General features: G+C 37.9%; 1 protein-coding gene across 5 annotated transcripts in view; it reads right to left on the reverse strand.

Moving 5' to 3' along the window:
• Window positions 1-27,527, reverse strand: part of ACSS3 (acyl-CoA synthetase short chain family member 3) — a 98,891-nt gene that overhangs the window by 9,852 nt on the left and 61,512 nt on the right. For all 5 annotated transcript variants that reach the window (XM_055808435.1, XM_055808437.1, XM_055808436.1 and 2 more), the window contains 4 exons: window positions 15,935-16,030; window positions 12,816-12,879; window positions 2,952-3,033; window positions 1,840-1,962 (listed from right to left, as the gene is read on the reverse strand). In XM_055808435.1, coding sequence (XP_055664410.1) covers window positions 1,840-1,962; window positions 2,952-3,033; window positions 12,816-12,879; window positions 15,935-16,030 — 365 coding nt within the window. The remainder of the gene's footprint in view (window positions 1-1,839; window positions 1,963-2,951; window positions 3,034-12,815; window positions 12,880-15,934; window positions 16,031-27,527) is intronic.

Consider the following 27,527-nt stretch of genomic DNA (forward strand, 5'->3'; position numbering starts at 1 on the left):
ACATTTACTGTAATAAAACATTATAATTCAGTGTCCCGTTTAAGGGCCATGTCTCTCCATCCCTCAACTTATACAGGGGCCACCACTGATTACAGCACTTAACCAAAGTTCTCTTATTCACACTTCTCCCAGGCAGCCCCCCCATTTCCTTCCAGTGACTTAAAACACATCCCAACAGACTCTTTCTTACTATTCCACCACTTCGTTATCTCAATCCCTATCCCAGCCACAGACGACTCTAATTTCACTTACAGCAGGCCACTCTAATTTCACTTACAGCTTTCTCTCTTATCCCAAGGCATCCAAACCTTACAGTTAGGGCATTCAATTTCTTGTCCCCACCATACATACAATAATTCTTTACACCATATACACTTTAAAACATATAGAGGTTCACATTCACCCCTCAGATGTTCAAGACAATAACCACATACCAACATTTATAATATACTTAATACAGAAATGTTCTCACATTTCCAGCATAAATGATTATAACAATTATTAATAACCTTATAATTATTAATTAAAAGGCCACTTTTCTCCACATTCCAGCTTATAAAGCGGCCACCATTGATTACAATATTTTATCAATGTTTTCCTATTCACATTTCCACCAGCGGATCCTCCAATATCCTTCCAATGACTCAAAAAGGGCTTTTCTTTAAAACTCCACCACTTTGTTTTCCTCCCATTTTCCCACTTCACACTAACAGAGTACACTTAACACTTACAAAATGCAGCATGCAGGTATCTCTCTACAGCAACACCAAGAACTCACTATTATTACCAAGAATATAGTTGTTGTGATTTTGGCTATAAACAGAGTCAAATTCCACATTCCGTAAGTCAGAAAACTGGAATAAGCCAGACTGTACCAAACGAGCCCTATAAGCAAACTTGCCAGGCTCCAAATGGCAACTGAATGCCAACAAAATCAAACAAAACCAAACGTATACTTAAGGTGCTAGCCACAAAAGTATACACCACCCTGCAGAAGTTTAACTTTTGACTTACGGGCAGTTCCAAATGACCGGTCTACCAAACAAACAAACCAAAATAAAGAATACCGTCACTTACAGCAATGGGGTCCTTGTCTGCCGCCGCAGTGATCCGTTGAGTCAAGGAGTCCCTCTGGGAAATCCTGGGGGTACCCTGGGGAGTCCTATCCCCAGCGGGTCCTACAGCCCGGCAGAGAGGTGTCCCACCTGGGTCGCCAGATTGATTTAAAGAACGAAGTCAAAATTTCTTAGTGACTAAGTATCCTTTATTGGCAGCGCTGGATGCACATTAGGCGGAAGGATCCCCCATGCATCCAGCGCTGCCAATAAAGGATACTTAGTCACGAAGAAATTTTGACTTCATTCTTTAAATCAAAAAAGCACTGAGTGTCAGTCTATGTAAATTCAGCCAACAACAAGCAATTAAAAAAACCACAACTAAAACCTGTATTTTACGAATAAAAGCTTCTGCACCTAAGTAACTACAGTAGCTGGTGAAACTGCTTGGCACACTGACCCTAAATTATCTTAACGTATTCCCAAATAAATACGTTATCAGAGTTTACAGGAATGCTTTCCATGCTACCATATTGCCCCTTAACTCCACCTTCAAATGTCAAATCACTCCTGTCTTATCAATCCCATGGAACAAACTCCTTATTATTGACTAGATTTATTATGGAAAGCACCTTAACAGGAAGGACTTGCAACAATTGTTTTGCTTAAAAGCACCAATGGAAATGCAAACAAAAAAAAGTAGAAAGAAAATGAGAAATTTTGTGAGATTTTCAGTCTTAGCTTTCTTCATTCACTCTTGTAAATTCACTCAGGCAATGCTAACCTCTTCAATTGCACCTGCAGAAATTCTGTGTCCGGCAACATTGATCACATCATCCGCTCGAGACAGGACGTATAAATAGCCATCTTCATCCATATAACCTGCATCCATAGTATCATAATATCCCTAAACACAACAAAACCAAATATAAATTTAGAAACAGTACTAGGAACATCCATTCATTTCCCATGAAACCAACAAACAAAACTGATTGTTTCAAATGAAACACGCTTTTGGTGCCTGGAAGTTTTAGTTCTGTAATATTTTTCGCCATTCTTATGTCATAAGTGTCATTCAGTGCAGCTCCCTTTCCAGAAAGGTTTTGTAGTCTTTGTTAAAACAGAACATAAGACAATACATAAACCTCAGTTTTTTCCAACTCTGCTTTCTTTGATCCCTGACAGCCTGGAGAAGGATGTTGTCTGAATCTACCTAAGGAGAACGGAATTGCTACAATATAACAACAGTTGTCCAATTGTTCCTAAAGGTTGGGGTTTTTTTTTGCTGGATCCCAACATACATCATCATCATTATGATGCAAGTGCACACAAAAAAAAATATCTGCCTTATCAAGTCACTTATTTACTTTTATTGAATTAAACCTTCTATTTTGGACATTGACATAGGACCAATCTGTCTATTTCTAAAAGGAAAGGAGGAAGCCAGTCCTTGGATAGTTCATCTGACAAGGAAACTAATGCAGTTAGGAGCATTAGATGCACAGTGGGCAAGTGGATATTTTGGACTGATAGTATGTTAGAATGACTGCACATCAACAAAAGTAGTGTTATTTGAAGCTGTGATAGTTTAAGGTTGCGAGGCTTACATCTTTTATTAGATCAAATGACATAAAACAACTTTTAGGTTCAGAAGCTTGAGGTTTGCCGCCTTCTGTTTCAGATCTGAAAAAATAAAAAAACCCAGCATGCCCAAAAGCTTAAAGTACGAATGAAGAAATTTTTACCTTGAAACATTTTTAATTGTGTAACACATATATCAAAGGTCTCTCATGAAAATAATGCATGATAATTTTGTATGTTATGCAGTTTAGATCTACTATCATTCAGTTCTGCAGGATTATGAAAAGTTTATATAATCAATTTCATAATTCTTACTGGAAATTTCCGGAAATACAACTTCTGGAAAGCTTCCTGATTTTCCCAAAGACCTGAGAATGCTCCAGGAGGCAAAGGCAACCTTAAATTAAAAAGAGCAGAGGCAAGTAGTAAGAAACTTAGATATAATTCACGCTCTCCGTTCATACTTTATTTCAGATAAATAATTGTTGGCTATACAGTCAGAAAAGAGTTCAGCTTAATAATATGCTGATAACAGACCAAAAATACCATATATTTGTTGTGATCACATGCATATAGCATTGAACTGATTCCAGACCATACCTTTTATACAACATAAGCACCTCTGGCATTCAATAAAATAATGTTTGGTCTAGTAAACACTATATAGCATACTATAAATATGTTATCTGCATTCATCTTTCAACATTTCCAAGCATTAAGTATCTGTCAGTAATGTGTGCATGTATGCTATGATACAGACAACTTCAATATTATAGGTATCTGTCCTTGTTTCAGCTGGGGTAGAGTTAATTTCCTTTTTACTAGCTGGTACAGTGCTGTGTTTTGGATTTAGAATGACAACAGCACCCTGATGTTTTAGCTGTTGCTAAATAGTTCTTACTCTAAATCAAGGCATTTGCAAGGTCCCCATGCTCTGCCAGTGAGCAGGGGCACATGGAGCCAGGAGGGAGCAGAGCCAGGACAGCTTACCCAATCTAGCCAGAGGGATATTCCATAGCATAGAACATCAAGCTTGGTATACAAACAGGGGGAGCTGGCTGGGGCCTGCCCATCACTGCTCACAGACTGGCTGGGCATCAGTCGGTGGGTGGTGAGCGGCCCCACATGAAACGATTGTGCATCAATTGTTTCTTTTATTTTGGGTTTCATTCCTCTCTCCCTCTCTCTCCTTTTCATTACAATCATTATTATTGTATTTTAATTATTAAAAAAGTTCTTATCTCAACCCACGAGTTTTACCCGATTCTCCTCCCCATCCCACTAGTGGGGGCTGTGGGGAGTGAGCAAGCAGCTCTGTGGTACTTGCCAGCCGGGGTCAAACCACAACAGCATCTCACTAACACATGTACACATTCACACATGCATAGACGTATGAATTGAATTATCAGACACACAGAACTTCAGTTTCTGTACAAAGATATAAGTCAAATTACTTCAGTCATGAGAATCTGAATAAAAATACTTTTTTTATTTAGATTGTGTATAACATTACTGGAATTATTGGAGGAGTTGTTTGAAAGTCTATCACTTTTAGAACTTTCTACAATAACTTATTTTTATTTTTTTAGGTGAAGCTGCAAAATTCTGTATTGCCTTATTAGTTGAGTTTTCAATGTGTACCATACACTCATTCTTCAGTCCACAATACAGGCATGACAAAATATGGGACACTTCCCATACAAACCTGCTGAAAGAGGAGAAGCTACAGAAGTCTTAGCTAACAAAGAAGTGGTTGTTTCTCCATTCAAAGCCCTGACAGGGTTAAACACAGCTTACTTGAACTTCCTAAGAGATGTATATTTGGGCATATCAACACAAGTTTTATGAAGATTAACCCTAGTAACAGAGAGAGAATATGCTTGCTTGCATGATCTTTTATATAGACAAAACCAGAAATGCCTCATACACATTTTAGTAGCATATGCCTGCATTCCTAACCAGCAAATCTTTAGCCAGGGGTATTTTATTTTCTACTCTGATAGTGTCTCTGTGACACCAGAAGGCAACACCTCTAGCAGTGAAACAGCCCTCCATAGCATTGCCACACTGGTAGTATCATTGTAAGTCTCCTATGATGTTCAAGTCACAAGAACAGGTGCTACCAGCTCAGTGACATGTACATTCCCATCACAAGAACAGGTGCTACCAGCTCAGTGACATGTACATTCCCAACACTACATTTACAAAGAGTTATATATATATATATAAATACATACACAAACTTTTTTTTTTTAATCTAAATATTGTATAAATAGTACAAGTCATGTTAAAAGGCCATGTAATCTAGTACAGATTCAAATCCATGTTTTTTTTAGAATCCCAGGTTTTTTCAGCTTAATTCAGCTTGATTAGCATAAGAGAATACACCACTACAAATACTACTACTTTCTCTGAGGATTCTGACTCAACACATGCCATAAATCACATTCCCTAAAAGTATGGTTAAGGTAAGGCCAGAAATGCCAAAACACTTCCCAGGTAGTCACCCTGGCTTCAGCAGGGCAGCTTAGCTTCTGCCCATCTGGAGAGAATTCACTGGCCTTTTTGAAACCTTGCAAGCTTAGTAAGAATCTCTGCGGTACATAAACATGACCTGCAGAGAAATTCTCTTGGGAAAAAAAATTAGAAAAACAATATATTGATCCTAGTATTTGTGCATGTATAAGTTTAAAAGAAGAATCTCTTGTTTAGATTCAAGAAAAACTACTAGACAATGGTAGTTACTATGGTTGTTGCCTGGTTGCTAATAACACAACAACTTACAAAAGCTTACGTCACTGCAAATTTTGCACTTTAAATATATTTACCAGTCTGAAACATCCTTGTGATGGGAGAGAAGGGACAATTCGTATTGATGAAGTCCTCTATCCACAGTACTTTGCAGTTAGTAATTAAATAGAAAAAACAATTTTATTGCTGAAATCAGAAAAGCATTTTCCTTTCTGCAACTGTAATGGTTTAGAAATCCTAACACAGAAGTATGTAACATATCACCAAAAATCTCTGCTCCCACCATTTGGTTTTGTTTGTGTTTGGTTCGTTTTGGTTTTTTTAGGGAGGGTAGCTTTTGTCTTTTGTTTCTTTAAAGGAAAATTGCATTGGTAAGTACATCCACAGTGCATATTTCAAGAGTCTATGAAAACCAGACTGCTAAACTACTGGCTGCCACAGATACAGCTACGGTGCAAATCATAGCACAATACCAACACAATCTGAAAATGCACTTCCATGACTCTCTGTAAAAAATTACTTGCAGTTAGGACTGCATTCCACCCACTAAGCAAAAACTGAATGCTGTCTTCCATGTATCCATCTTTCAGGAAAAATAATTCCAAAGCAATTGGCACATACAATTCTTCAACAACAGTGAAGTTCTTAGCATTGTGACTGAATAGAATTTCTAGGTGCTGTGCAAAGACAAATAATTAATAAAATTAATAAAGGTAGAATTCAGCTTGCCAGAACATAATTACATGTATTGCAATTTTGCCAGGACATCAGAATGAAAATACCCAGAGCCAAGAATACCTCCACGCTGCTGCTGTCAGTGGGAATGCTGCCATGAATTCCAATGGGAGCTGAACTGGATTATAATTATGTGCAAGGAGCCACAAGAGTAAAAATGAGACAGTCAGAAAACAACAGCAATCTGGAAGAAAACATTTCTTCCTTTTCTCAGCCCCTCCATAAAAATGGAACATTTTGAGATGTTTGGTTTGGGTCTGTTCTCCCTAGGAAACATAACACACACCTACAAAAGTTCTATAACACACACCTACAAAGGTTCTATATTTAAAAACTGTTGCCTCTTTGTCCAAACACTGAGTTGTCAAGGTCTTTTGGGGTTCTTTTTATTCAGAGGATATATTGACCAAAAAGTGCCAGGTACAAGAAAAGTAAGCATGATCGCCCCAGAGATGCTCCTGCTTCCGTTTCACAAGCAGCAGGACCACAGAAGACCAAGACAGGAGGAGGTAGGTTCCTTTGTCATCATTTTCACAATATACAAAGAAGTTGCTTTGCTTGGTTTCCCTTTGGGACATATTTACTGTATTTCTCTAGCTACCCATTAACTTTTCCCTCTCTCATCCTGCATGCCAAGCCACAAACCAACCAGTGCTGAGCCTCTGCACCTGCTATCGATTCAAAGACAAGCCCTCCCTTACACTATTCTTGCCTAGATTTTACATGTGGTCATAACTTTAGTAGCTTCTTCTGTCTCATCATTGTTTCTTCCTTCTGGAGAGGACAGTCAAGAGCCTCAAGAAACACAAATTCAAGACAAGCTTGCCAGCTTTTTCTAAAATATGAATGTGGTACCAGCTATATTGGAGCAGGCTAACTACAGCCAACTCATCCCGTTTAACTAGCAAAAACCAGGCACCGTTTCAAACCCAAGTTGAGGTTCGAGACAAAAACTTACACTGAGCTGAATCAAAACATGTGAATGTGAGAAAGTTTAGCTTTGAATTTCAAACTTCAAAAAAGATGTATAGGTCTGAATTTTGATCTCAGTCATGCCAACTTTTCACCAGCACAGCAACAGCAGTACAAATAATGCTATTCTCCGTTTACTCCAGTGAAATTAAGATGACGATTGTAAAACTACAGGAATACAGTTCCAGGCCCATTTTGCATTTCAAGGTTGAATACATTTAGAACAGCATCAGGAAAACCAGGTAAACTGTGTAATTAATTATGTAAATTATATGGGTTCATTTTACAAAGACCCACTCTAGTTACATTTTATAAAGATAAGAATGTAATTTCATTATAAATTGGAGAAACTAAGATTAGGTGAGCTTGGCACCATTACACAAAAACTCTGAAGTACTTCCACAGTAACTGTTTACTGCTAGGGAATTTTAAATTACAATCATTATCTGGTTTTTAAGAACTCTTTCACAGTTCATTTATTTTTCATAAAATGGTGGCTGACCATTTTATGAAATCACATAGAAAATCACAGAACAGCCCATCTTTAGCTTAGCCCAAGAAAATCTAACTCCATGTGTCACATCCTTTCAGGATGCCACTCATCAAAATTCCTTGCTGACAGAACAAAGTAATTATAGACACAGCACTCAAAAGATAATTTACACAGAAAAACAAATTTCTGAAAGTACAAATGAAAGTCAAAAACTATGAGAGATGGTACCTTGCTGAGTTTCAGAAAAGACATCCTTTTATTTTATGGTAGACAATGGTACTCACAGGCTGTTCATTACAGCCAGTCAAAGCAAGTATAAGCCATTGTTAAATGAGTTTGGGCTTGGAACAGAGCTAAATCATTTTGATTGGCAGCTATATTATTACTTAGCATTTATGTAGTGCTGTGTATAAACATTATTCCTAAAAAAAAATTTGATTGCAAGTTTGAAAGCCATCTGGAACCTGGAAGCTTTTTCAGACAACAGGGACAACAGCACAGGAAAGAGGGTGGAGAGGAGGTAAGAGAAGAGGATCTCTAACATTCATCAGTCTGCGTGAAATGCTACTTTAGTTAGCTGAAAGGGGTCACAAAAGTAGTTGGTCTCAGTGTGGATTTTACAGGGAAAAAAATATAGTTTAGTGGGGAAGACAGAAATCCATTAAAAACTAATGAAGTGCTTGGAAAAGGTTAAAAGAAATTTCAAATGTCTACTCACAGGTACTCCGCCTGAGATTTGGTAGAAAACTCATCTATAGCTGAATTGCTCTCACATTGGAAGTCCTACTCACTGTTCCACTTGTAAAGGGAAAAGACAAAGTTGATAAATATGTGGAAGGCTGGCAGGGAGAGAAAGCTTTTGCACAGATTCTTCATTATATGTAATCTGACTTCCCACACAACATAGGCTAAAAGATGCCATCTACTAAATCCTGCCTCAATCCCATAACTTTTGGTTAAAATAGATACCCAGGTTTGACCTAGAGGTGTCAAAGAAAACCACCACATTCCCAAGAATATTTATGTGATTCTGTGCAGAGGAGATTGGTAAAATAAATTTGTAAATACTTATCCCATAAACCTCCATTATTATGGTACAAAATTAACTATACAAACACTAGCACAAGTGTAACTAGGATCTAGCAGGAAATTCACTGGCAGGCATTACTCTCTGGATAGAATGAGCGTAAGGCAAATGTAGTTCTCTTGCTGTTGTAGGTGAATACAAAGAATAATGCTAGCTAATGAGACAGTGCTGACAACTGCTTCATAAAATAAACATAATGGGTTTGCGATCCTTACAATGTACAAGAGCAAAACTGAGTTTCCCACTGCACTGGAATTTAAATGGGATTTCTCTTTATTGATGTTCCTTATGAGAACAGACAACTTAGAAAATTCTCACAGGTAATCACGATTACACATACAGACATACACACATTTTCAAGTTTGTATTAATTGCAGGCAAGTCAGAACAGTGCAAGCAGAAATATATCACTAAGACTGGTCTTACTAATGGAAATGGAGGTCATCACTGCTATTATTTTCACTTCAGAATAAATTGTCAGAATCTTTCATGCCCAAAGATTCTAGCTAAAAAAAAAAAAAAAAAAAAAAGGAAATTTAGAAAGAATTTGTATAAACCCACCCTCATGAGCTGCAGTCATATTCATTTTCCCTTGTCCTTTCGTCACAAACAGTGTGACACTACTTTTCATTACTTTATCTTGAAAGACTTGTGAAGTCAAACCTGTTATTGCATTGCCCGGGTAAATTAACCCATATAAGAATTCCTGTCAGCAAAAATCTTTCCAAAGGGCATAGATGATGGTTATATATAGAAAAAAAAAACCCAACAAAAACAAGAGGTATCAGTTGGCAGATGAGTGAAGAAAATAACATACTTAGAGCAGGAAGATGGAGTAATTAGATATAAAAATTACTGTTGTACACTACTTCACTCCTGCAGGATAAAATTAAAGTTTAAAAATCTGTTTTAAGAATAGATATTTTAAATACTATATTTATGAACACTGCAGGTCTCAAGCAGCCCCCAACAGTCCACTGGGAGTTAGACTGGGATAAAAATAATCAAAAGCAGCAGCACACCACTTGTGCACAGCTGCTATTGTGAGCAGTGTGTGGCCATTCTTCTCTCCAATAAATACCAAATAATATTTCTCAACTCACATATGCTGCAGATAAAGCAAACACATATGTTTTTTTCTGAAATGGTACACCATATTTTGCTGCTGAGTGTATGGCTGAGTAAAAGTAAAAACTATCCTGACTTCCATTTTCTTCTGGCTGCATGGGGACGTGTCCCTGGGGTGACAAACACACACTGCTAGTAACAAGGATCATCCCCGCTATTTTTCAGGGGTCTGACCATGCAGAAACTTGCTGAATGATGCCTTGACCTAATGGCCACAAGTTTTTATGACCAAAAAAAGCAACTAAACACTGCAGCAACTTGTCACTTACCAGAATGAAACCTGGAACAAAATGTTTAGACACTGTGAACCAACTTCTGTTAACAGTCCAAAGTTTCAAACATTAGAACTGCTAAAAAACCCACAACTGGCCTCCTAAAGCTCATCAATACCTTTGTCTTGTTTACTTGGTCTGGGTTTGTTGTTGTTTTTTTGTTAAGTGAGGAATGAATTTTAAGAGATCCTATTGTTAGGACTAACCTAAGAGGTTAAGTCAGCAAAAAGGCTGGATGCTTAAGAGGGGGGATAGTTAAGCTACCTCAGAACTGGTTTCATATTGACAATGTTAAATGCTACAACGTAATTTCTTTCCCCCCTACCCCCCCGCCCCCAGTCATTTTAGAATGGATATTACAATAAACATGAACATGATAAATCAATATTGTCCCTGTGCCATTACTCCTTCTTGAGTGATACAATGCAAAGAAACAAAACAAAACAAAACGCCCCTCTTTTCGCCCATCTATTTATTTGATTGCAGCAAAAGTCATGCTGGGCAAGATAAAAAAAAAAACATCATCAACAACAAGATCAAAATCAATGTATAAACACATTTATAATCCCTTAAGATAAATGCCTAAACGCGGAGCCACATTAAGGAAGATAAATTCTGGCCTTAAGAGTTTGACAATAACCCCAAAGAAGATCTTCTAATATAGCAATATATACTCCTGAGTGCCATTTAAAGATAAAGACAGAAATGGCTCAGGAATGTATGCACATGTCTACCAACATTACTTGTTAGTAGATATAATTCAGTCTGTTTGGCCGAATTGGTGAAGGTGGAGTTCATTTCACTTCTCCTTTGGCAGATAAGGCTAAGTACCCACCCTAGGCCAGCCCTGTCACCCCTGCAGTCACTGCAGAGACACGAGCCCGTCTGGAAGGCAATTTAATCCATCCTAGCTGAATGCTTAAGACAGCTAATATTGATTTTCATACAAAATACCTTTCTCTCTCTCCATTGATTACATGACTACATTTTAGTATGGCATCAGATACTACAGAGGTGAGAGTTTTGAAAGATAGCCCTCCACTGTGACCCAAGTGACTGATACTGCAGTTTTAATTGTGCATTTCCATTGCCGAGTATGAATAATGTTACATGTGTAACGTGTAACATGAAAACTACATCTAAATATGAGCCTGCTGATTCCGGGGAGATTGTGTGTGCACTTAAACACATGCCTGTGTGTCCCGGTGATGTAGCCCAAGACGCTGAAAATCAGGCAGGGTACAGACTTCACCCTGAAAACACACGTCTGTGTCACACAGTACAGTAACTTCATGTCATGCTCACTACCTTAGTCTCTCCACAGTGGCCTGGTTACATTAGATCAGTAGTAGAGCTGAGCAAAAAACCTCCACCCCTTGGCAACTCCAACTCCCAAGCAAGTGCCATTGCAGCCCAGCCGCCCGCATTTCCCATGCCACACACCCACAGCATGCTCCAGTGCCTGCAGCTCTTACGTGGCTCATCCTCAGCTCACGTGGCCACTGCCCCAATCCTCAGCTAACTTCCCTCTCCAACAGCTCATCACAATTGGGACATCTGTCCCAACACTTTGGCTTTTGACAGTATTTCAGTTCACTGAAGGTTAATGCTAATCTTCATATTTCCTTCCATTCATTTAAGCAAGCAGCGAAGGCTGAGTTACCGCAACTCCCCTAAATTTTCCCACAAAAGAAGTGAATGAAAGCATCTGTGACTTGTATTTGCTGGCAGTTAGGAAGGGTTCAGAACTGAAGTATTTTCTGTGACTGAAAACTGAGGCAGCTACAGCTAAAGTGTTAATCACAAAGTAGGTATCTGTCCAAGGAAAATGCCATTTGCCTAAAAGCCCATGAAACACCCAGAACACAGAGCTGGCAGGGGCTGTGGGGAGCTACAGCCTATCAAGCTTTACAGAAGCAAGGAAAGGTTCTGGCAACAGTGAGACTGCAGAAGGCAAGATAAACATAAGTGATGCTCACAGTGCTATCCAAACAGAGGCCCCTTTATCTAGACAAAAGGTGCTAAGAAAGATGTACTTTCAAAAAGAATATTAAAAGCTTAGGGAATTCATCTGACAGGAGTCTGGTAAATGGTAATAAAAATCACCTACATGATGCGTACAGCAGGGGTTCTTTCTTCCCCCTTTTTTTTTTTTTCCTGGAGTCTTTTACTGTATGTATTTTTTCAAAGTACTACCATAACAGAACACCATTTCATGCTAAGCACACGCAGAGACATCTTGCTGTTTTTACAGAAAACAGAAAATATACATTCTCCCTCTAAAAATGTGCATCAGTTGGGATTACAAGGTAGTGAAATAGGCAGCATCACAGACAACGCATGTCAATCTGCACTGCTCTACTATTTCACGAAACTGAAAGACAAAACAGTGAAGAGAATGATTCAGTATCTTGCTCACACATCACAACAGGAAGGCTTCATCCTGTTCAACGAGCTGGTAATTAAGAAAATGGTAAACTTTGCTGTAGCCTAAGCAAAAAACCAGCAATCCACACTCATACACGCACACAATTTCATCTGCAGCTTTCCAGCATTAATGGACATTAAAAGTTACGGCAGTTTGGTATCAATATCAGAGACAGTCGTGCTTTTCAACCCTCACTACTTCAATTACTGTTTTAAACATATATATATATAAAAAATCAGAAAAGTCTTCCGTTAAAAGACAACCAATGCATGTAGGGAGTTTCTCTTAACTGTAAGATACTTAGTTTGCTTACTTTACCACAATATTTCCCAAAGTCTTCTCCTTCACTGGTTCCTTATTTTCATCCAGAATCATCACTGTAAAAAAGTAATATAGGAAGAGAACTCCTGTTAAGAAGTGTATTTTTAGGTGAAGGACAGCGTTTCTCTTCATGGCTATCAACTGAAGTCACACTTCGGAATGGCAATATACCAGTGACAGAACAACTGGGATAGGAAACTGAAACGATGAACGGACATACAGAAGACACTTATGAAAAACAACAAGAAAGCATATATAAACTCCATTTATAAACTGTAAACACTTTTTTTTTTCATATATTTTTAGATAGCGAAGAACATAGCACCATTAGATTTGGAGAACTGTGGCTCAGAACACACAACGAAAAAGACCTACTCACATGTAGCTTTCAATGCTTTCTCTCCTATTTTTTCCTATTTTTATGATAATAAAGTAAATCTAATCAGTTTATTGTAACTGTTTTATCAGGGTAGCAATTCCAGCATTTATCCTCCTCCCTGCAAGCAGTGTATTCAATGTACAAAAATCTGGGGAAAGGAGATACACTGCTCACTCCTGAATTACCGAAGAACTGACTTAATTCTTCAAAATGTGGGACTTGCATCAGTTTGAAAACAATGCAATGAAATGATCTGAAAAGTGTTCAAGTAGATCAAAAGGAAAACACAATATAACGTCTGATTTAAGGCAACAGAATCAGAAATTAATATGGTATCTTGATTCACTTTTAAATGCAATTTGTGCCACTGCACTTTGTTATCATAGCTAAATGCTGCTTTTATTCTTTACATTCTAAAAAATCAGCAAAGAAATCAGTTTATCTGAGCAATACTGTGACAGGAAAAAAATTGGCTGTATTTAAAAAAAAAATAGATTCTGTAACTTTCTATTTGTATTGCAGCATAAATACAACATAACTTCAGCAGTGTCCAAACCATTAAGACTTGCATGTATAATTTAAAAATACAGCATCTATCTTCTACGGCATAGGGATCTCTTCTAATTAACATAGTAAGAGCAATAAACCAACATCAAAACCAAAGTGGGTGACAGCATGACAGCTGCCAGTATAGAGTAATTTCAAGATGCGCTATTTCATGAATGGCTGCATTACAGGACATAACTGGCCTCAAACCAAAGACTGAAAGAGGTAAAGTTTTTTCATAAATCTTCAGTGACTTTTAGTGCTTATTTTATGTTTCCCTTTTAAGGCATGCTAAAGACATTTCCTTCAGTCTATGTGAAGAAATTCTTTACTTACACTAGCCCCAATGTTCTAAAAAAATTGAGAGGAAATTTTTATACTCTTACTAATACTTTGTTCTAGGCCTGACTATCATTTGATAGCATGTGTGATGAAAGTACACTCTTCCACTCTTCCCTGTTTATTACAACTCTGGACAAACTTCATGGGTTTGTTTCAGTGTTGGTTTTAAGCTATTGCTTGTTTTCATGCCATAACTGAACACTAAAACCCAGAGCTGCTAAAAATGTTTTGGTTTTTTTTCTTTAATGTTCACTTCCACTTGTATGTATTAGAAGAAAAAGCAGCTTGGTTCTTTCTGCCCAATAATGTGAGAACTTCTCCTGAAGATGGTTTGATCTCTGAAGTAACTATTTTTCTGACTTTAAGTAATTCTTGAAAACTGTGTTAAAATCAGGGTTCCCAGGTATGAAAATAGTTTTGCAATCTTAATCGTCTGGCTGCACCTTCTGCATGCAAGTACCTTCCAGATAGTAAGTGCTCATCCTTTTAAAGTTGGTCCATAGCCTACTATTTATCCCAGCTGGAAATAAAAATGCTCCACAAGTACTTCAAGATAATGTGCTTAACAACTCTCTCAAATATGTGAGTTCATATACCTGTACAAAAAGGTAGAAAAACTACTTTGATTTTCTTTTAAAAAGTATTGGATGAGTTCAAATAGAAGATGTATATCCTGGCCAAGCTGCTTGTTATCTCACTGTGATGTATTTGTGGAAGACACAGACTGCAGTAAGAATGTTCTTTATGCACTTCAGAATACTTCTTATATAAAACTGTAGGGCCAAAAGAAAATCTAATCACTGTGTCTCTGAGACATAATTATTCAGTGTGCTTCTCCCAAATCAAAACTATTTAGACTCTGAAAATTGAAAATACAGGTATAACAGAACACTCCCAGTGCAAGTTACCGCTATTATTTGTCTAGTTATAATTTCCTCTTTTGCTGATCGTTTTTACTAACATTTTCTTCCTGACTTGCAATACAAATTCTACTGCTGCTCTCAGTTAAAGCAGTGCAACTGTAGATAAAGCCTTAAAGCACAGTATATTTTTCATATCTTTGCTATATCCAGTGTAGCAGTATGTGCTAGCCCTTGTTAAGGAAAACGGCACTGAAACTGTCTGGAGTTAACTGCTTAGCGTTAGTAGCTACATTTGCTAAAGCCTTAGGCCACAAGCTGTGAACTTTCACCCAGGTATGTCAAATTTTTACCTAATTCTGTGAAAGTGGGCCTCGAGCCTGTTGGGGCTGGAAGATAAGGAAGCAAGGAAGGCTGCTACACTCGTCAGTAGAAGCAGTAGAAACCACTTCTTAGATAAGAAATAAGAAATTGTCTGCCTAGGGACAATGAAGAGACCCAATGAAGAGCAAGACGACCCCAGACCCTAATATTACTACTGGTTGGAACTGTCACAAGAGAGGTGGAGAATTTAGATTGTAAAGGTATAATTTCCCAGGAGTTTCTTTGTTCAGGGACCCTCCCCAGAAGCACCCAACCTGAGCGGTTTCTACCACTGTACCACTCAAATAAATTACCCTATTGGACTTAAAAGCCAGGGACTGTGCTGCAGGATACCTAGGGTGGAAAAACTTCTTTAGCACCCTTTCATGTAACAAAGGTGGGTGTAGTTTACCAATTTTCTTGAACATAACTCTGTATTATTTCATTATTTATAATCATATTCCACAACACACAAAAGAGCAGAGCTTCCCGTTACAGGGAGGAGGAAAATGTGTTAGTAGTAAGGCTATAATTTCCTTTCCCTATGAGGTATGAAAATTAAAGACCGCTTACTCAGGAACATAATACCCTTTTCTAGTAGGATGTTTAGTACAGTCTTACCATTGTATCCTGGCACTGGTTTTCCTGCCTGCCCAGGTGGAGGTGTTGTAGAATTCCCCAAACCAACACAGGAAGCAGTAATTGCAGAACCAGATTCTGTTAAGAGAACACAAACATTGTCAGTTAAGGTTGATCCTACTGCCATTTAGTATTTATTGGTTCTGGATTTTGCTTCTAGTTCAGCAAATAAAAAAAAATAAAAATCCCAAACAACTGATGTAAGATTTAGAATTCAGGAGCTGTTATGTATTATGTTATGTATGTAGATTCATTACAGAAATTTGCATCCTTCAAAGGGGAAATTTTTCATTCCATAGAAAACAGTCAGAAATAAGTATTTTCTGTATTATACCTGCAAGTTATTCTGCTATGGGCATAAGGTTATACCACACTACTAAGAAACTGCCTACAGTAAAGCCATTATAGAAATACTGCATAGAGCAGATGTAATTCAGGAGTTACTTCACATGCCAATATGCTTGGGAAGAACAAATTCAAGAAGAAAAAGCAAAACAAAACAAAACAACAAACACATCAATCCATTCTTGGTCATTTATCCCTGTAAAGCAGTATCAAAATGTCTGTTCTTCTGTTTTGGAGCTACACACTCAGAGGTCTGGAAGGTGAATAAATGCCAAATCTCTATGACAGTATCGGTCAGGAAGAGGTAGTGTCTAATAAAATTGACTGTAAATAATGAAGTAAACAATATCTTTTTTTATAATCTTGGAGATCTCACCAGTATTTCTTGGTGAGAACGATTTCAGATGACAAAAAGGCTCAAAAAGAAACAGGGTTGAAAAATCATACCTAGATTGTCAGTGCTGTCAAATAAACTCAAAAGGAACAATCTAAGGAATAGGAATCAAACTGCTGCCAGATTTTGTGATCATCATCCAGATGTTTTCTCATTAAAGTTTTACTAACCACAGCATTCAATTGGTTTGTTGTTTTGCTTTTTTGGTGGGTTTTTTTTTGTTGGGTGGGGTGGTTGTTTTTTTTTTGGGGGGGGGGGGGGGCGGGGCAGGCAGAATGGGAGACAAATATCTCTTGGTTTTCGAATCTTGGGAAGATACTCATTCATCTAACTCCTGACAGCTAAAATGAAGACTGGCACTGCATGCCTTTGGTCCCTGCAGGTCTGGAATCCCCGCTGAATCATCAATGTGAAATACCCTGTTTGGAGCTTCCAGATGAGACAGCACAAATATCCCCTGTAATGCCTATGCCTTCCAAATTATCCCCACAGTTAGGCAACTAGAAATTCCTCCCTTTTTTCTTAAGAAAGCTCAATTTCACATAGCATTTTTATACTACAAGAGTTGTTGTTATAGAGGAGAAATAAAAACTATCAAGTAATATGACAAGTCTAAGTTTGAAATAAGACCAATTGCTCTTTTTCCCTCTAAGAAAAAAAAATCTATAGAAATTACTTTTAAATGCTGCTGTAACTCTGGGCTACAGAAAGCAATTGTAAATATTAGCAGGAACGCAGTATGAGACTATTGCTTTAAAAATGTGGCTTTATCATTCCGGAGATGTCCCAGATCTCAGGGCACTTGGCCTGAAATTCATAGTCCATGCCACCCTCAAGTGTCAGCACAACACAGTAGGTTTTTCTTCAGCTCTGTATTTATATCTGATCTGTACAGTCAAAACTATTTTCAGTTCCCTTGCATTAGAAAATTACAGTTGGTTTTGCTCAGAATTTTCTCAGCTTCCATAGCATTCATCTGCCACTGCAGAAGTTGTTAAATGACCATTCAAGTACTAAAAGAAGCAAGAACAAGAACAAAATTGGAGAAACCTGTGGTGGTTTTACATTAGGTGTTAGTAAGTAGCTGAAGACTAGCATTAACATATCATAGTTAAGCTGTGGGGCAGAATAAGAACTAGCATCCCTCAATGCTAATAAAGACAGGCTAAAAAGCTTACTTAGTTGTTTCCCCATCTTGTCCCTTTCTTTCTTCTATATAATGCACATTCCACACACAATCGTGGATCTTGATCTTTTCTTCCTACAAGCAGAACACTCAAGCTACAACTACAGTGGTGGCACAGTATCAAAATGATCTAACACAGCCCATCTATGATCCCACTGAAAGCTGCAGGAAGAGAAACACAATTTATTCAACACTTCAGGAGCTTCACATTCTTTCTGCATAGTACCTATACTGAAGACATTTTTCCTCGGAACAGATTGAAAAACAGTATTTTTGTTAGACTACAGTGAATCTGAAGAAAGTGGAAGAAACAGTTTATTTTTTTGACTGTATTAGGAAGAAAACAAGTGGTAGCATGGAGTGTATCTTGCTTTACACATTGCATGGCAAGAGCTAAAAAACATACCATAAGGGATCAGGTAAGCAAGGTATTCACCAAAACATGGTAATTAGGTTTGCTACTGAGAGGTAGGAAACACAGCATCATTGTTAACCTGATGTACCAGTAAGATTTGCATGAACTGGGAATTGAGAAACATTTCTAATCAAGAGCTCTCAATCAAAAACTCTGAAGGGAGAGGGAGAATCTGAAAACTGAAAATTAGTTTGATTTGCTTGACTCTCTGATACTATTGTTTCCATTAGCAGTGTAACTAGAAAGGAAACCTCATCGTACTAATTTGTCTGTATTTGCCCCTGCTTTTTGAACAACAGTGAGTAAGACTGAATGAAAGTCTACTTATTCTAAACAATAATCACAAGTTCTAAAACTTTGTGAATAGGTATTTATAATTGCTGCTCTGTCTTCTATTGTCTTCTCAATTACCAGCGGATACATCATTTTCATATTTACCCAGTGCGCTAATCTCTCAGCCATACACTCAGTTCCCATGGGTCAGAAAGTTTTTATATACATGAAAAAAATACAGGGTTTTGGTGTTTGGACCACATATTAATTCAGAGAGGGAATCCCAAAAGTTTCTGCTCTTTGTGCTCAGTTAACGGTTCCTGAATGCTTAAGATTCCCTTACAGTGTAGAAACACAAGGAAGTACTGTCGAAGGACAGCATCAATGTGCGCCGCATGTTTCTTGAGAAATCAATGCATATCTTCCAAACGGGATGCTGGATTGAAATATCAATTTCCCAAACCTATCAGAAAACAGCAACCCCTTTCTAGGACTGCATTTTTTATTGCGGAAAAAAAGTTTGACTGGGAAGCAGAATTCAATTCAAAATCCTGCTGAAAAGAAATCATCACTATTCAGAAGAATATGGAAAACTAAGTACTGATGAGAACTTTTATTTGCCAATTATGTTTAATACAAGTACTGTGTGGTCCTTTTATATATTTCCAATAAGTAAAGTTGCTTAAAAATCTTTGGTTTGAATTAAGGTTGATTTCTTTACAATGGAAGTCAGGACCTATATGCAGGTTACAAGACCTAGGTCTGAAAGTTAAAACAGCGACAGTTTGAAGAAGGGTAACACTTGTCAAATGGACATTGTATTCCACATACATCAGATTTCTGAATGTATAAATAGACATCCCTTACCTGACACTCACTTGTCTATAGTTTCAGATTCTCTGAAATTAATGCACAGCATCTAAACAGATGCCCAATGTTGAAGTCTTTAGGAACTTCCATATTTTTAATATAAGGAACAGAACAGTAGATCTGTCTTCCAGTCAGTCCCTTCTGCAAGAGTTCAGCCACTAACCTTCCACTCACTAGGCTAGCAAGTTAGCTCGCCCTCCAGCTATGGAAGGCTTTTCAGGGACAACTGGATCATAAAACCAATTTCCTTCCTGCATAACACCTTATCATGTGACGGTGCAACAGCTATTTAGAAGAGCAATGTTTTGCACCAGAAGAGCAATGTTTCACAGCTACTCTGGTAACTACATTCAACATCTGCTCTGAGTTATAATAAAATGAACAGAAATACCTCTGAGAATAACAAAAAGCACCTCGCTGAGACTTGGAAAACAGAGTTAGGGAGACATTGCCTTCAAACCATAGCTGTTAAAAGTGTCCCAAGTCCCTCCTTACATTTTTACTTTCAGGATAAGGGCTGATGTAAAGAAACAGCCCTCAAAATTCAAAGATTTGACCTTCTTTCTTTTGTCCCACTCCACATGTAAGTGAAAGATACTATTTTAAAGATATTTCAATATCATTGAGATATACTGGACAGTTAATTAACAGTCCAATACAGCAATTTTTTTGCATTTGTGCCTCTGAAAGAAATTCTTATATCTGAGAATTGCTGCTGATGCAGAAGGAAAAAGTACCCTCTCTGAAGAGTAGCAAGGGGAGTCCATAAGGGTACGCCTGACTTCATTCATCAGAAAGCTTCTACATCCCCATGTGCCTGAGTTGCAGAAGCTGTGTTCTGCCAAATGATGCAGAGCAACAGCCAGCATATTCTGTGCTCAAAATTGTCTTGCCCATTCACAATCAACAGTCAACTTCGATCAAAATAAACAGTTTTGAAATAACTGAGAACTTTAAAGATGAAAAATGCCCCACAACCACTTACATTCCTGATACATTATAATTTCTACACCATGTTCCTCAACATAGTAGACTGTCACACTGCTGAAATATTGTATTTTCTGCTAAGAAGTACTTAGGGAAAATACATTGCATTCTGACATTAGTATTTGAGTTTGGGGTGCACCAAGTGAGTAATGTAATGCTGTCTGCTTGAAATTCTTCCAATGTAACAGACAGACACCGGATGCATGCAAAAGAGGTGGGAATTTTTTATGTAGCAGGGAAAAAAAAAAGAGAAAAAAAAAAGCAGCAATTGTCATTGACTAACACATTAATGAATGCAATAAATAGAATACACTAAAGTCTCATTGTGGCAGTGCTGTTTCGAGCCATTCTCCAAGCGAAGCTGTCATTTTGCTTGAGGAATATTAGAGGAATTACTATAGCAGAACACAGCATTAATAAAACAGAGACGAGGGTCTACGGAAGAGAGCTTAGGCAGTGACTAGTAACAAATCAGACCACCTAGCAAGACTGCAGCTCTGAAGAGACTCCTTGCACACGCTCCCTCCACACAGTAGTCATTTTAATTATGCCAAAAAGGGTGGAAAGAAGAGTTCGATAAAGTAACAGCAACATGCTTTCTAGTATGGCAACAACTACTGGGCATCCAGGAACAGAAAACCACAGTACCAGATGAAATACAGCACTCAAAATCTGCATCACAGCACACCATACTGCCTCCTTACAATAAAACCAAATCTAACACATCGCAGAGACAGTATGTACTGGGAGGGTCCTGAAGATTCACGGGATGGATCACCAAGTATTCATACAGACCTCCTCTCCTTCATCCTTCACCATAGGTCTTTTCCCACCTAAATGATTCTATACGACTGTACAGAGCAAGGAAGTCTTTGTCACTAAAACACAAGTTTCTAACTGCACTAGCAGTAGGTGGCCTCACTCAAAGCTTGTGATTTAGTGCTGTTAACCCTGACAAACTCTGTCTAGACAGTCATGCTACAGGCTGGTAGCCCAAGCACCACTTTAGCCTCATGCTTACTGGTCTTGGAAGATTGTTTTAGCCTTTGTACAGTACTGCTCAACCATGCCTTCAGTAAGGACTCAAAAATAACCACTGTGTAATTTTGCCAGGAAGTTTTCTTCATCTCTTCCCTAGAAGAGATCTATGCTCTCTGCCAGCTCTAGGTTAGTGCAGTAAGACATGATACAGTATTAACATGTAGAAAGACCAAGTACACCTGCCTAGTGTTTGTGTTCTGCAAACACTTGATGCTAATTATCCATCAGCACTAAAACAAGATGACAACACCTGGCCACTATTATCCCAGGGCACTAAAGGGCACAGTGGAGAACAGGTTGGATAATCCCAAAGAAATGTGATGTGTGCTGCTGGGCTGTCAGCTGGCAGACTGCCACAAAAGTCCACAGTACAGCTGCACCCACATTGTTAGTATATGTAGATATGCCATGATTTTACCACCTTCTAAGAGTAAAGGCTAGTGAAAATTACTTTTCAGATCTATGGTAATTATATCATGAACTTCCCCATGCATTTTACTCATTTCCTCTTCATTTTCCTTAAATGTCCTCAAATGAAGTAAAATTTAATGATAGGTTTTATATTTAATTAAATTCTCATCTTCTAATATATTTAGCATGGTATTGCAGCAAATTGTAACAGAAAAGTGAGAGGAACCACAAGGAGACAATGACTGAAGAATCTGGAGAACTGTAAATTCTTAAGGATTCCCTGATTCAGTTTTACCAACTGTCAGCAAGCAAGCGAGCAAGTGTGAAATTAAACCAAATTCACACATTATGCACAATTAGGTTAGATTAAAGGCAATCTGTCATCCTAAACTGTGAAAGGTTTTGCTAGCTAGTAGTGAAACTTCAAAAATCCTTTCATGCACCATTTGGTATTTCATGCACCCATGATTTTTGAGGAATATGACAGATGCAACTAAAAAAATTCTTGAACAGTGACGATAATTATAATTTATTTTTTCTCCATCTGACTGCATTCTTAACTTAATTCTTATGAATTAAGTACGTGCAGCATCAACACAATAAATATCAGGTGTATACAGAATGCCAAAATATGGTAAAGTGAGTAGCAGGGGTCTATCTTAACAAAACCCCCCAAAAGTATCAAATTTTAGGTGAGGTTATGCAAGCTGAATGATTTGCAATCAAGATTTTCATGCTAACCTTACAAGGAGTTTTTCCAACTCCTTACAAACTTAAGTAAAGGTAGGGTAAGGAATATGCAGTAAACCAACTGGGAAGAATCTCATGTAAGACTTTCTTACTCCAAATATTATTTAGAGACAGTATCACATCTAAACAATGATCAGGCTGCTTACAATGTAGATTACAGTCATTTGGCAGAAGATCAGAACAACTTGTTACCTTGAGGTGGGATGGCTGCAAAACATGTTCTTTCATCCCACTAGTACTCTACAACACAGAATGTAAAACCTCTACAAGTTAACTGTAAGCCTCATAGAAAGAACAACAGTGTTATTCACCTGTTGTTCCAAATTAAATAAAACTTGACCTTTCCCATTTGGTTAAATTGTATATGGAGCCTTAAAAAAACTCTGCTTAACTTTCTTTACTCAGAAACTGTAATGCAGAAACTTCACTCAGAAAACATGGAAAAGGGATATAAACAGGAAATGAACCAATGCATTTTTTTGAAGGGTGCCTAAGGAAACCAGAAAGATCCGTTTATTAAACAGACCCTCCAGTACAGATGTATTTGTACAACAGGACCAGTGCACTGCACAAAAATTTGCTTCTTTTCTGGTTCTGACTTCTCACTGTTCAGGATTCACTTCCACTTGAAGTTCTCCTTATTCTCTATATTCTTATTGTATGGTAGCACCAAGGGTATTCAGTCAACAACAGGGCCATACAATATAGACACCACAGAAAGAAATTACTGTCTGAAAGACAGCATAGACAACAGCTAAAGAGGTCAGTGATGTGGCAGTCATATTCATTTTCATTATCCATTATATGAAGAAGGATGATTTTGTAAGTAAAATGTACAACTGGACACTGCACAGCTGACAAGCTAATTTAAATGCACATCAGTGAAGATAACTGTAAAAAAAAAAAGTGTGGTCTCATTATCCTTCTACACCTTGACTGTACATTCCCATCTTCCTTTTCTCCCCATTTTTACATGGAATTGAACTGATTCAGATTTACACATATACACACACAGAAACATACACACATATTCTTTCTTTGAGCTAGGTTAGTTTTTGCCAAATCAATGCTCTGACTCCGCTCGCCATGCAGCCACACACATAGTAGGACTGCCCTAAGAGCAGGGTTGCAAAGGCAGTGAAAGACATGAAGGCGGGATGCTCCACTCCCTCTTTCACTGGTGGTTTGCACTCACATAGGCTTAGACCTTTCACAAATCACACACCCAGTTACACACCACCACCACCACGCTATTTTTCTCAGTACGTTTCATTTAAAACAGGAATAGTATCACAAATATTTCCTCCCCCCCCAATCAATTTGTGCATTTAGTCTAATTCAGGATTTAGGATATCACTTTACATTTAGAATGTCAAATGCAACACAGATACACTTTTAAGTGCTTTCATAAACCGGACTGTTTTTCTGAAACAGAGCTTTAGTGACAAATAGCTTTCTGAATGCTTATCTATGTAGTTACTCTATTGGTTGAACCTTATATAAGATCCTAACCTGCAGTGGTATTCATGAATATCTCCCACCTCAGCTGGGGCCCTATTTCCAATCTTTAACAGGAAATACTGCATTCTATTCAGTGTTGCACTAATTAAAGTATATTCATATTTAAATAAATGGGCAAGCATTCCCATATTCTTATGCAGGTATACCACACTGTGAATGACAGCTTCAAGCTCATTTGCACAACCTAGGAATTATGCCGTTAGCATTAAACTGACTGTGGAGCCACATTAATAGCGTACAACAACAGTTGTGTGCAGCTAGCGAGAAGCAGAGCGTTTCCCTCATTTCTTGCAGATGGACAGAAGCATGGGGAGGGGGGGATAACTACAAAATAAGCTAAAGGCATTTGAAAATCTGAAGCCTGTTTCTCAAGATAAAATCATTTTTGTTTATAAATTAACGTATTTTCTAAAGTACCTGAGTTTCCATGTTTATTGTTAGAATTTAACACCATAAGAGAAACATGCAATTCTTTTAGTATTTTCTGAATGCTTCAAAGCACTTGTAGTCATAATGCATTTACTACCATGAATATATATTATATTTGTGAGGGCCAAATACTTCTTGTATAACAGTTCTATTGCTATATTCAATTCAATCATTTGAAAACAAGAATCAACCCCCCAAAACCATTACAATTCCGCCAAGGCTTCTTTTCACAATCCTATCCGAACACAGAATATATTTACAAATTGTGCTGCTTGTGGTATCATACATATACATAAGGCTTATGAAGATTTCAAAGCACATCCAAACAAAATCTGCAGAATAAATGTACAAAACGTAACTGTGAAGAAGCTCTAACTAGCTTAAAGGTTGGTGGGCCACGATAAATATTAAAACCAAAGAAGGAAATAAGTTCAGTTACCATGAACTGGCAAGCCAATCATAAAGCACTAGAAGTTTATGCATTCACTTTCTAGGTATACCAGACTCCTTTGCCTGCAAATGGTAATTTATAATGTACGTCTTATAAGTTGCCTATAGCAAAACGACAGCCAAGATAATCAGAGGAGAACAGAAAGCTTTTGGGTCATATATTGAAGATGTCAGATGGCATGTTTAAAGATGTATTCAGCCGGGCAATGCATTGAATTATATTTTCAGACTAAAAATGAATTTCAGATGTTTATTTTCCTCCTACTGTAACAGATACATGATGAAATACTAAGAGATAAATGGAGATTATAAAAAGTAATTACACATCTCAGTGCTAACCATTTACTGTTTAATCATTTTGGGGAATCTTAATATATTGTATGCCTAAGTCCTCGTTTCAGCTGGGCTAGAGTTAATTTTCTTCTTAGTAGCTGGTGTCCAGCTGTGTTTGGGATTTGGTGTGAGAATAATGTTGATGGCACACTGATGGGTTTGTTGCTGCTGGGTGATGTTTATACCAAGTCAAGGACTTTTCAGTTTCCTGGGCCCTGCCAGAGAGAGGGCTGGAGGGGCACGGGGAACTGGGAGGGGGCACAGCCAGGGCAGGTGACCCAAACTAGCCAAAGGGATATTCCATACCATATGACATCATGCTGAATATGTAAACTGTGGAAGAAGAAGAAAGGAGAGGGATGTTCAGCATTATGGCATTTGTCTTCCCAAGTAACTGTGACTGAGCCCTGCTCTCCTGGGGATGGCCAAACTCCTACCTGCCAATGGCAAAGAGTGAATGAATTCCTTCTTTTGCTTTGCTTGTGTGCATGGCTTTTGCTTTACCTATTAAACTGTCTCTATCTTGACCCACAAGTTTTCTCATTTCTTCTCTTCCAATCCTCTCCCCACCCCACTGTGGGGTGAGCAAGCAAGCAGCTGTGTGGGGTTCAGTCACCTGCCAGGGTTAAACCACAGCAGCATAGTAAATACTGCCAAGGTGGAAAAGACAGATAAAATTACTACTGTGCAATTCCAATTTTATTTTTTTTTTTGTATCAGGGTCTAGCATGTTAGAAACTCGTGTTCTCTCTCTTTCTGCCTTCACTGGGCAGCCTTAAATCCTGCAAATGATCATTCCTTCAATGCAGCTTACTAGTAGCTTTCCTGTTTTAAATCATCAGGAAAATCATCTACTTTACATTAATAAGGACTTTATTCTCTGAGCAATGAAAAAAGCACTTGACATATGACAAGAATGAGATCAGCAGCTGGTAACATCTTCACACACTTACAAACTGGAGGTGCTGTCAAAGTTTGTCTCCTTCAGGCAGATCAGACTGCACTATTATTTAACATACCCATTCCTAAAGCTGTCCCCTCTTCTCCATTTTTCTATTCAGTGCACACTAAACATTGTTCATGGCTCAATTCTTTAACTTAAGACTGCTTTACAGTTATTTTATTTTCAATCATCTAAACTACATCAATGAAATTTTAAAGAGGAGGAAAACATTTAAAATACTTCATTCATATTAATGCATGTCCCTGGCTGCATATGGAAAGACAATCAGAAAAGATTAAGATTAATAAGCACTGAGAAACTGAAGTCAAATGGGAACAGAAAAGCTTAATACATAGTTTCTATCAATTTTAAGTTAGAAAATGTCAGCACAAAGGAGACAGAGTGGCAATGGCACAGCTGATACAGAATTTGTATCAACACGGAGGAGATGTTGACCGGTGGGAAGAGAAAAAAAACCAAAAAAACCCAGAGTACTGGCCAGAAGGGAAAGAGAACCTTCCCAGCAATTTAAAGAACAGAGGTGGGTGCATGCTTTTTTTCTACTAGAAGGACCTAGTGTGCTTACTGACCTAACCATGTCCAAATCGTAACCAATTCCACAAGTAAAAGGGATCCATCTTTTTTTCAAGCCACAACACTCCTCCATCTCTGGCCCAGTATCATCTTTGTGACACGGCGCATTTCCCAAAATGCATAGAACTGAAAGGAATACAAAATACACATCTGAAATAACCCTCAAAATTGAGATTATTTTGGAGGACAAAACACACTTCTTGAAATGGGGGAGAGAGTGAACAGCACTGAAGACCACAATAAACCTATGCAGCTGTAATGATTCATTCAAAGTAAAAACAGCTTAAAGAATATGTATATAATCCAGACATACATTCTTTCATGTCCAACACACACATAAGCAGTACATAGTAATAAACAAGACATTTATGTAAAAAATATTTCTCAGCTAAACAGATACAGCCTAAATTTCTGAAGGAGAATTCTCTTCACATGGATTCTGCAGAGAAAACTCATGAAAATTCAAGACTGGAAGATGAGTATAAATGACTGTAAAACTGAAACGCTACAGAGGCAACATAACCAGGGAAACAACGTCACCTATTCTACTAAGGCATGTCATGAATCACATACGATGGAGATGCTGAACTGCGCTGGCATGAGCAGAGGTTCAATATTTTACCATCAGATTAA

This window comes from Falco peregrinus, chromosome 6 (assembly GCF_023634155.1).
Source record: "Falco peregrinus isolate bFalPer1 chromosome 6, bFalPer1.pri, whole genome shotgun sequence".
In the NCBI taxonomy this organism is placed as follows: Eukaryota; Metazoa; Chordata; class Aves; order Falconiformes; family Falconidae; genus Falco; species Falco peregrinus.